The 12,216-nt window shown below is 39.9% G+C and overlaps 1 protein-coding gene across 1 annotated transcript; it reads right to left on the bottom strand.

Annotated features, from left to right (window-relative positions):
• Nucleotides 1-4,085: 4,085 nt before the first annotated feature.
• Nucleotides 4,086-4,671, bottom strand: LOC141540953 (cytochrome c-like). The gene is given in 3 exon segments (XM_074264907.1): nt 4,086-4,220; nt 4,372-4,469; nt 4,472-4,671. Coding segments are annotated over 3 exon segments (327 nt in total). The 5' UTR covers nt 4,566-4,671.
• Between the last annotated feature and the right edge of the window lie 7,545 nt (nt 4,672-12,216).

Here is a 12,216-nt window from a genome sequence, read left to right as displayed (position 1 = left end):
CAAATATATATTTGTATAGAAGTTTATATTATTTCAATCTATTCATACACACACATGCACATCCTGCAACATGACACACAAACACTACACAGGTATAAGTATATAATCTTCATACACATGTATATGAGTATGTATATATGTATTCACACATGTGTGTGCATGCTGTGATGGTTGATATATATCCAAGATGTTCTCCACCCTTCCAGGGCTAAACTCCCCAGTAGAATATAAATTCCTGGAGGACAAAAGCTGATTTTTGTTATCTCTACATCTCCCATTTTTCCATACACTAATAAATGCTTGTGGAGTTAAGGTAGGATCGTAGCTACAGTAGGCCTGATGGCCACCCAGGTCTCTTTCAGTTCTAAATCCACGACCTCATATTCCAGAACTGGAAATCATCACAGGCTTATAACCCAACCTCTCTTTTGGAAGGGGATTAAATGTAACACCCTAAGCCACTCCTGCAGTAAATGGCAGAATAGGGACTTGCCCCTCTGGTCCAAGAGACAGGCTCTTCCCACTGTACCCTTCTGCCTTGGTTCTAGCACTCCTGCTGGTCCTTAATCCCACAGCCTTCCGAGGTTTTTGCCTGATCAAGTTATCGTAATATCCCACGTATGCTTTTTTCTAGCACCAAAAAAGTCAAATCATCGTGGCAATAGGAATTCAATTAATGTATAAACATAGATGTCTGAGCTGGAAGCGACCTTAGAAGGCATCCAATAATGCATCCTTTTTACAAATGAGGAGGCTAAAAACGAGAGCGAGAGTTTATAGGATATTTCAAGGTCTCCAAATAATTTACACCCCAGTCCCCCACTTCATCCTGTCAGCAGCCCTGTGAGGGGACTAGCATATAGTGTCTACCTCCCAGAGTTGTTGGGAGGAACAAATGAAATAATAATTATAAAGCTCTTAACACAGTGGCACAGAATAGGAACTTTGTGTCAGTTATTATTGTTGTCATTATTATTATTCTCATCTTAGAGATAAGGAAACCAAAGCCCACATAGCTAATGATAATAACATATCTTAACATATAGAAATTTAATTATTTCAATATATATATAACAGCTTACATTAATATAGCTCTTGACATAATTATCTCATTTCCAGCCTCTTGTCAAACTTGGGACGATATATGAGTATGTGTGTGTATGTATACATGCGTATGCGTGCATTCTTACATGTGTATATATACATGCACACATGTAGATGTGTATACATGCACACACACACAACCAGGAGGGCTGTTCCCATGAACAGCTTTTTCTGTGTTTTTGCTGTCCTCAAAATAGATGAGATTTCTTCATGTTGGGAGCAGCTGCTCAGCCCATTTTTGGCATCCACCAGCTCCCTCACCAGGGAGCGTCCTATCCAATGATCCCCTCCTGTTCTTTCCAAATTTTGGATTCTCTTTCCTAGAGTTTATTCCCCTCCGGGAGCTCAGAGTGTTAATGAAAACAAAAGCAAGGAAGATGCCCCCAGAACCATGTGGGGTTCTCATAACTTTTTGGAAGAAATAAGAAAAGACTTGGCAAGCTTTCCTATGAGCTTGACTGTGGCAGGATTTTCAACTGGATATTATCTTGGGGAAGGAATCAAATTCCTTTAGGCCAGTTCTCACCTAACAGAACAGAAACTAGAGAAGTACAGAGTTCATGCTAACAAAAATACAGGCTGTGGTGCTGCTGCGGCTCATTCAAACTCAAACACTAGGATAGCTTGGAGTGTTTGTAGGTAGACAAACACCTCCTTGCTTCCGCTTTGGGCAGAAGCTTTGGGCTTCTTTCTGTACAAAGAAGAAAGAGGGATAGATTGGGGTCAGGTTATATAGTTTTATTTTTTTTTTATTACTATTATTTTTTAAAATTTTATAATTATAAAAATTTTTGACAGTATATATGTATGAGTAATTTTTTTTTTATAACATTATCCCTTGTATTCATTTTTCCAAATTTTCCTCTCCCTCCCTCTACTCCCTCCCCTAGAAGACAGGCAATCCCATACATTTTACATGTGTTACAATATAACCTAGATACAATATATGTGTGTAAATCCAATTTTCTTGTTGCACATTAAGTATTAGATTCCGAAGGTATAAGTAACCTGGGTAGATAGCCAGTAGTGCTAACAGTTTACATTCACTTCCCAGTGTTCCTTCTCTGGGTGTAGTTGTTTCTGTCCATCATTGTTGATCAATTTTATTTGATGAAATTATAGCTATAGCATCCAGTGTGAAGGATATTAAATTGGGAAGATCTGGATTCAAATACTGTTCTGGATACTGTCTTGGACAGACAAGTCTCTTGATCCCTTGGCTTCCTTGTTCATATATATAAAATGAGGTCCTTTCCAATTCTAAATCCATGGCCCTATGACCTTTGCCAGAAAGTGGCATTTCTCTTTGAGTTGGACATTCACTCTGGCTTGGTTCTTTTTTTTATTTTTATTTTTTATTAAAGCTTTTTATTTTTCAAAACAATGGACAATTCTTCAACATTAGCCCTTGCAAAACTCTTTGTTCTAATTTCTCCCCTCTTCTCCCACACCCTCCTCTAGATGGCAAGTAGTCCAATATATGTTAAACATATATATGTATATGCATATAAACATATATATATATAATATATATACATATTTATTCAATTATCATGCCCACACACAAAAAGAGAAACAAAATAAAATGCAAGCAAACAACAACAAAAAGAGTGAAAATGCTATGCTCAGTTCCCTCAGTCCTCTCTCTGGGTGTCGATGGCTCTTTTCATCACTGAACAATTAGAGCTGGTTTGAATCATCCCATTGTTAAAGAGAGTCCATCAGACTTGATCATCTTATAATCTTGTTGTCTGGCTTGGTTCTAGAGGACAAATGTTTGAGAGAACATGACAACTCCTAATTGGTGCCCATTTAACCCTGTCACTGGGGGGTTTGTGTTGGTACGGTTACTCTTTCTGAAGGAAACTGAGGGAGAAACAATAATAACTCTTTGGCTTCTTTGAGGATTTATCCATTTGCTTTTTCTCCCTTGAAATTTCTGCTAGGAAGAGGAAAGGGTAACTGCCTCACCCTCCAGGTGCAATGCAACTACTAGCACACGTGCATTCATCTAAGGGAACCCAATGGATTCAAGATCCAGAGGACTAGCCTTAGGCTACCTTTCCTAAAAATTCAAGCCATGCAAAAGATAAATGGGTAACTTCAGAAAGAGGTAGGTTCTCCTTCCCTGGAGGATTTCAAGTGGAACTCGGTTGTTGAGAATGAAACTCAACCCTAAATTCAGGAGGATATTCATATTCAAATACATTTTAGTCACTGAGTATTTTTCTCTCTCTGGCCTTCTGTGTTTTTGTCCCTTCCAGATGCAGAAGGTAGAATTTTGTTTCTTACTGGGACTACCATTCTCCACGGCAAGGCGGATGGTAAGGGCCTAGAGGTCAGGGACATTTAATTTGCTCTGTAAGAGCATATTTGTATGTAAAGGTGATAGAAAAAGAATCAAGTACAATTAGTTGCAATTAATTTATTTAAGAACAATTCAAAGGCAGTATTTAGTCAAAACATTGTAATGTGGTTGTTTACGCATGGAAAGTTAGGGAATTTAAGTTGGAAATGCTTGGGTTTGTTTTGATTCAGTAGACCTTGCCTTTGGAGATATTGGGGCACACTTTTTCTATGGGATAATTTTCTCCTCCCTCTCTCCAAAAAAAAAAACATGCCACAGATAAAGTCACATGAAACTATTAAGCAGGTTTTTCCCATTGTTTAGTAAATGAAGCTAGAATAAATTAAAACTTTCCAGAATAGAGGTGGAGTGTATTGCTTTTGATTAAAAAAAAAATTGTCTCATCAAATCTTTAAAAAGCAGAAAAGTATGATAATCTGGTTGTGGTTGGAATTATGATCAAAATGGAGAAAACATAATCATTCTCATTTAAAAATAAGTCAGCCTAATCTTCATTCATGATCAAAATTTTCTTGTCAATGAAATCAATTTAAATAGGATCATTATGGCACATTAAAAAGAAATCTCATAATGAAAGACATCCCTCTTTTATAATAAATAAAGTAGCAGAGAGTTAACACTTATTGGTGGCCTTTTTAAGGTATGCTATCAAGTCTGCACTTTCTGCCTTCTTCCTAATAACTGTAAAGATAATTTTTGTTCCAAGGATATACTTCTTGGAGTTTTCCAAGTGTTCCATCAATGTATCCTTTCTGCCCAGGCAATACTGGGCAATACTTTTCCTTTCTGAGGCTGGGGTTAAGTGACTTGCCCAGGGTCACACAGCTAGGAAGTGTTAAGTGTCTGAGACCAGATCTGAACTCGGATCCTCCTGAATTCAAGGTTGGTGCTCTATCCACTGCGCCACCTAGCTCCCCACCTCCCCCCATACCTTTGTTTTTAATGGTTTCTGTGTAAAAGAATCCTGGAGACTAACCAGACTTTCTGCCAAGAATCTATTCAGATTAGATCCAGTCTTGTGTTTGTCTCGCTCAATTGTGTGATAGTGCACATACTTCTGAAGAAAAATCTTTTTTATTTTTCTCAACATCATCCATTGTGAATGTAGTTCAGTTCACACACAAATATGCTTGCTTGCTTGTTTGCTTGCTTACTCTCCAGAGGTCCAACCAATTTTTTTTTAAAATACACACCTGTAACACACAAAAATATACAATAGTGAAAGATTTTTACTTGATTTCAAATTATTTTACAAGATGAAGGAAAGGATTCTGAGTTTAGTCCTAGGCTCCCCCAGCCTCATCAGTCTAGAAACAGGGAAATTGATTTAGCAGCATTATTGTCAGGATTCCCAGAGTTAATGGTTTCCATGCCTATTATTGCTTATTACCACCCCATCAGGTTAAACCAGCTTAGACGGCTTACAACTGTGCCCTAAAGGAGATTTAACTGGTTCTCTGTTCTTTCTGAGCTGGCTGGAGAATTTGAAAGACCACGACTCCCAAAGGAGCTACCCCTATCAAAGCACAAGAATGGGCAAGCTTAACGTTTTTGCCCTAATCAAGGAGGTCATCTGTGGAAGTTCGGTCACTGGCAAGGGATGAAACTGGTAGGAGTGGAGGAAATTCCCTCATCTCCCTAGAGAAGGTCCTGAAAGCTAAGAACTCTGTCTTTGCAGTTGTTACATTCTATTTGGCACTTTGGGGATTGGATTTCGTGTGTGTGTGTGTGTGTGTGTGTGTGTGTGTGTGTGTGTGTGTGTGTACTTTTGTGAATCTCCCCCTACCACTCTCCTCTAGTCCACCACAATTCCTCAAGGAAAGAGACTCTTATTGTCTCATCTTCCCTTTCCACACCCCATTTCCATCTATCCCATGTTTCTTATCCCCAGTTAGGTGGGAATAAGATACTACTCCTTGAATCAAGAAGAACAGAATTCAAACTCAGCCTCAGACACTTTCTAGTGGTATTTATCACCCTGAGAATGTCATTTAAGTTTTGTCTGCTTCGGTTTCCTCATCTAGAACACGGGGATAATAATAACACCTACCTTCCAGGATCGTTGTGAAGATCAAATAAGATAATGTTTGTAAAGTGCTTAACAGAGTCTGACACATAACAGGTACTTGATAAGTGTTTCTTTTCTTCCTTCCTTCTATGACCTGGTGCTGGCTTTTGTACTTATACCTCTGCTGAAACTACTCTCCAGAAAGTAGACAGTCCACAGAGCCCATGTTCTTCTTCTCGATTTTCTTCATAGCTGGCTTCCTCCCAGCAGATGATACCAATGAAAATCCATTTGTTTCTGGAAATTCCCTTGGTCTCTGCTCTACAATCCTGGCTCTCATCCTCTCTTGCCTCTGTGCTCATGTCTGCCAGGGAAAGGATTCCCTTTCTCGTGGTGCAATGGCCCCAAGGTGGGATGGTTTATTAAAGAAGAGCAAGTGTTCTCTGCAAAGAGATCTCTAGTGAGGAACAGCCTCTTCCACTGTAAATGGGAGGAAGGTTTTGACCTCAATCGGTCTTTCTAAAACTGCTCTCATGGCTTCTAGCTCTGGGGCCAAGCAAAATGAGTGAAATCATCTCATTGCTTTACCCACGCCCAGATCCCCTTTTGGAAAGTCTGACTATGATAGCAAGGAAATGCAAGTCTCAACTGCCTATCATGTGGGAGAGGGGAGGACGCTGCCAACTGTCCTCTGTGGGCTACAAAATACCTACAGGAGGCCTGAACTATCAGGTTGCAGCACACATCTAGGTCATTGGGTCAGGTCCAGGCTAGGGTAGTAGGGATTGCTAACTGCTAAGTGGTTGGCAGCTCCCCAGGAAGTTCAAGGAAAAATGTGTGGATGGCTTCCCTCCAGCCTCGAAAGGACAAGAGCACATGGGTCGATGGATTGCAGTTTGGCACTTGCTAGGGGAGGAAGAGGACCTGTTTGGCACCAAAGGGCTGCCCGCTGACGTGATTTGTTTGGTTATTCATTACAAGCCTGTATACATAGGACTGGCCCTAGTGAGCATGGTGAGGTAAGCAAAACAGTGGTTATCCGAGTTTGTGTCTGTCTGTCCCTCCCTCTCTGCTGCCCAAGTCCACCTCAGCCTTTATCCCACCTCCTAAGTATCCAATCTCTTTCACTAATTTACTTCCTCCCTATGCCCTGGGTTCTTCCCTTGGACTTGACCTCCCTCCTTCCTAAGCATACCTCCCCCTTTGTCCTGTTCTTCACTACCACCTCCCACCACCCCATCTATAATGACTTCCTTTCTGATTTCTAAGAATCACTCTGGACACATAGTAGGCACTTAACCAGTTCTTTGTAGTTGACTGCTTTCTAGGTTCATCAGCCATATAACTTATATGGCAAGAAATACCTCCTTTCTAAGATCCCTACTTGACACATAGTAGGTATTTCCTCAGTTCTTTATACTTGACTGATTGCTAGGTTTACTGACCATATAGCCTATAAAGCTATAAATATCTCTTCCTAAGAACCCAGCTTGACACATAGTAGGCACTTAACCAGTTCTTTATACTTGATACTTTATGCTTAGGTCATATAGTCTATACAACTATAAATACCTCCTTTCTAAAAATCATGCTTGACACATAGTAGGAGGCATTTGTTATTTGATTGATGAGGGCAGCTAAGTGGTACAGCAAATAGAACCTAGAATCAGGAAGGTTCAAATCCATTTTCAGATACTTTCTAGATGTGTGACTCTGGGCAAGTCATTTAACCCTATTTTTACCTCACTTTCCACATCTGTAAAATGAACTGGAGGAGGAAATGGCAAATCAGTGTAGTAAGCTCTGCCAAGAAAACCCCACATGGCGTCATGACTCAGCAACAACAAAGAAGGGAGAAAGGAAAAAAAAAAACATTTATTAAGCTCTATCATGTGCCAGGGATTGTGCTAAGCACTTGGCAAATATCTCAGGGGAGGACAGAGGTGAAATGCTTAAGGTACTTCCAGTAAGTGTATGAGACTGGATTTGAATTCAGGTCTTTCTGACGCCAAGCCCCAATGTTCTATCCATTGCACTAACTCCCTACATTGGAGGGGAAGATAATCTGAACAAAGTCACAAAAACAAAGAGCAGGACTCCAACCTTAGAGAATACATCAATTTATCAATTATTCCAATGGTTTGATTCTAGCTAATGTGATCATGGGAATCACTGATCTTCTGACCTTCCCTTCTCTCTCCTCCTCTTCAGGGTAACAGCTCCATCCGTGCATTTTTTTTTTTTTTTTCTGAGGCAATTGGGGTTAAGTGACTTGGTCCTGCTTACTCTAAGTCATTTGTTCTCTTCATGGAATTCTTATAAAAACTTCCCTTCTTGTAACTCTCCTCTGGGCTCTGTGGGCTGGAATCCTTGGGGTGTCCTGAGCCTGCTTTTTCTTAGGACACCTAGTCTGTCCTCAGTGCCCTTCTCAGCTCCCACTGGAGATGCTGCCATGAGCCCCTGCTGCTCCAGGAGATATGGGACCTGATGTGAAGAGGACTGGTGTCGAGGGAGAAAAGGTACTCCTTCCCACACACCCTGAGCAATCTCCTCTTAGGATTCCTAGGCTACCACACAATTGGGTCTGTTGCTGGAAGCCTTAATTTCTCAGACTGGTTCGATGTTTTGTCCAAAGCCCCACAGTTCATAAATAATTCTCTGTAACTATTTGCAAGATATTTTCCATGTGGAATCATCTGCTTTTATCTGATGACCCTATGATACTTTTTTTTTTTGGTATGTTTATTTTTTTATTATAGCTTTTTATTTCCCTGATATATGCATGGGTAATTTTACAGCACTGACAATTGCCAAGCCTTTTGTTCCAACTTTTCCCCTCCTTCCCCCCACCCTCTCCCCGAGATGGCAGGTTGACCAATACATGTTAAATATGTTAGAGTAGAAATTAAATACAATATATGTATATATGTCCATACAGTTATTTTGCTGTACAAAAAGAATCGGACTTTGAAATAGTGTACAATTAGCCTGTGAAGGAAATAAAAAATGCAGGCGGACAAAAATAGAGGGATTGGGAATTCTATATAGTGGTTCATAGTCATCTCCCAGAGTTCTTTCACTGGGTGTAGCTGGTTCAGCTCATTACTGCTTTATTGGAACTGATTGTGTTGAAGAAGGCCACGTCCATCAGAATTGATCATCATATAGTATCATTGTTGAAGTGTATAATGATCTCCTGGTTCTGCTCATTTCACTCAGCTTCAGTTCATGTAAGTCTCTCCAGGTCTTTCTGAAATCATCCTGTTGGTCCTATGATACTTTCAAATTGCAAAAGGACTTATTCATATCTAGTTTTTCTTGTTGAGTTGCTTCAGTCATGTCCAACTCTCCATGATCCCATTTGGGGTTTTCCTGGCAAAAATTCTGGAGTGGTTTGTCATTTCCCTCTTCAGCCATTTTACAGATGAGGAAACTGAGGTAAACAGAGTTAAGTGACTTGCCTAGGATCACAGCTTTGATTTTGATTTGAGACCTGAAGTGTTTCATAACTGTTTTGTATGGCATTATTGTAGTAACCTACCTCCACTTTTGACTATCTCAATATTGAGACATAAGGACATTAGTCCCTAAAATGTTAGGACTTTGGGACTTGGGACCAAGGGTTCTAGATTTAGAATCTCCTCATTTAGAACCTCTATCAGGTGATTTATTTAAGGTCACATAGATAGTGAGAGGCAGCGGCTTTGTTGGTGAATGGAGAGTTGGTCTTGAAGCCAGAAAGACCTGAGTTTAAGTCCTACCTATGACCCATAAAGACCTTGTGACTGGGCCCGTCACTTAATCCCTCTAAAAAAAAAAAAAAAAAAAGCAAATACAAAGTAATTAAGCAGCAATCACTAGCAAATGGAGAGACCAGGAAAGGACCAAAGGACTCAAGGAAGAAATGGATCTTAAGCTGAACTTTGAAGGAAAAAGAGGATGTTGGGAGCTGGAAGTGAGGAGGAGGTGGCATGGAGGAAAATATGTGTAAATGCCAGTTTGCATAACGTAGCATAAAGTAATGAAGAGGAATATTCTATAATGAGTTTAACTGGATCCAGGTTGTGCTTTGGACACCAAAGAAGCCTCCTTCTAGAGTGACATCCTATGATTTTGAGCATTTTGAAAAATCAAGAACTTAAATAAAATATTGATTGTGGGTTTTTTTTTCCTTACTTAAGAGATGATTATTTAGTTGGATACTATAATACTATTGCCTCTCTTGTGCCCCATCTTTAGGATGTAGAGCAAGAAGGGACTGATTCCAACCCATTCATTTTAAGGATGAGGAAACTGAAGCCTGGGGTTTCAACTAGTCACACAATTAGTATAGGTCTTAGAGAAGATTTGAACCCAGCTCCAAATGCAGGGCCCTATCTAGTAGCACATTGTTCTTTGACCTACCCTATTTTAGAGAGGAACAATAAAAGAGAAGGAAATCCAGCCAAGAAGATGCTGTTTACTTCTTAACTGATGGACTTAGGGTGCAGAGTAAGGTGTGTTTTATTGCTCTTGACCAGTACAGAAGTTTATTTTTCTTGATTATGCATACAGGAGTGTAAACTCCTCCGTGAAATTATAAGCTCCTCGAAGGAGGCTTTTTGTATCACTCACATTTAGCATGTAGTAGGCACTTAATAAATGTTCATTGAGTATGGATTGATTTATTACAAGATTTGTTTGTTGTTTTTTCATTTGGGGTGGGGAGAACATAAGAGGGAGAAAAGCAGATTTTTATTCATTGAAAAGATATTTTTTAAAAATTGAGAGAAGTTATGGCATGAAGATGGTTGGAAAGGGAGGAGCAGATCAGGATCTAGAAAGAAAAAAGCCTGTCGATCAGATCCCAGCCCGGACCTCCAGGGTTGGAGTCCAAGGTTTTCCGTGGAAGGGGGAGAAATATGGTTCTTAATCTTCCCCATGAGGGGAAACTTCCCTTTTCCCAGCAGATTCCTTGGTAGGGTCATCACTGACAGGTGACACCGGTAGGAGGATGGCCAAATGGTGCTGGTGAATTTCTCTAAAGAATCAAATTTCACCCTTCTCTCCTTAGCTTTCTATCAGGCCGAATCAGGAGAAACGGAATCCGGATAATATGCAAAAGTTGCTGACTCTTCACAAATCCTTTTTCTCCCACAAATCTGGCAAAGAACTGTCCTATTGTTGCTAAGGAAAAAGAACTCTGAACTGTTGAGACACATTCCAGATGTTTGCAGCATCTGGCAGATCCAGCATCTAAAAAATGGCAGGGCTTTTATACCCCTTCCCATAGTTGCTGTAAATCCTCGTGCAGAGTCCTGTAACCTTTCTTTATATCATGGACTAGGAAGAGACATGTAGACTCCTCAGAATCATGCTTTTAAACATATACAATAAAATATATGATTGCAAAGGAAAGCAATTACACTGAAATACGGTTAACTATATACAGAAGGGAATGAGGGAGATAATGGAAAGGAAAAAGCATTTATATGGTGCCTATTATGTGCTAGACCCTACACTAAATCTTCCCCCCTTCCTCCTTCCTTTCTTGGTCCCTCTCTCTCTTCCTTCCTTCCAAGTTCCTGGACACCAGGTTCTCTGAAGTGTTTCATAACTGTTTTGTATGGCATTATTGTAGTAACCTACCTCCACTTTTGACTATCTCAATATTGAGACATAAGGACATTAGTCCCTAAAATGTTAGGACTTTGGGACTTGGGACCAAGGGTTCTAGATTTAGAATCTCCTCATTTAGAACCTCTATCAGGTGATTTATTTAAGGTCACATAGATAGTGAGAGGCAGCGGCTTTGTTGGTGAATGGAGAGTTGGTCTTGAAGCCAGAAAGACCTGAGTTTAAGTCCTACCTATGACCCATAAAGACCTTGTGACTGGGCCCGTCACTTAATCCCTCAGTGCTGTGATCAGTGTTGCAGACAAGATGCCAACTTTCATCAGGAAGAAGCAATTTCCTCCTCACCAGGGAGTTTGCTATACTAGTGAAATCACAAGTCCAGTCCCAATCCTATCTACACAGTTAGTGTCAAAGGTGGGATTTGAATGAAGGTCCTTTGGATCTCCAGAGCCTACCCTACCTTCTTAGAAAAAATATAAACTTGCGTGACTTGACACAGCTGAGAACCCTTAAGGACCTCTGACCTTGTACCCTTGGAGATAGGCTGGAACCAGAATGGTCTTCAAGGGAAAAGGACTTAGTGAAGTTTGCCCTGGTACCTGTGGAACTACCTGAGACCTTTCCCTTCCCCCCAGCTGCTCTGGTATAATCAGGGGTTTCTACTTGTCTTGACCTGAAAACAGGCAAGTAGCTACCTAAGGAGGATGTCAAAGAAACAAGGTCTTGTAGATTTATTTATTGGCTCAGATCCCCAGTTTGCAAAGGATTTAGGAAGAGAAGCATTGGGTCATTTAAAAAAATCTTTACAAATTTTTTATTTAATTTTTAACTTATAGAATAAAGTAAACATGCCCATTATACAGCACAATTTTAAAAAAAAGATTGCATGTGAAACTGCAGTTCTGTTATGTACAACTTTACTATTCCTTTTAAATATACCATAAAGTTATTGTGTCAAATTTCTTGTTTTTTTCCCTCCCCAATTCTAGAAATGGCTATCATTAAACACAAATACACATACACACATATGTATTCTATCCATAATTCCATTTATTTGTTCTTTCTCTGAATGCAATTGGTATTTTCCTTCATATGTCCTAATAGAGTCTTTATAATAGTC

This window comes from Sminthopsis crassicaudata, chromosome 4 (assembly GCF_048593235.1).
Source record: "Sminthopsis crassicaudata isolate SCR6 chromosome 4, ASM4859323v1, whole genome shotgun sequence".
Classification (NCBI taxonomy): domain Eukaryota; kingdom Metazoa; phylum Chordata; class Mammalia; order Dasyuromorphia; family Dasyuridae; genus Sminthopsis; species Sminthopsis crassicaudata.
Note: the sequence above shows the minus strand (reverse complement) of the source record. Positions and strands in the feature narration are given on the sequence as shown.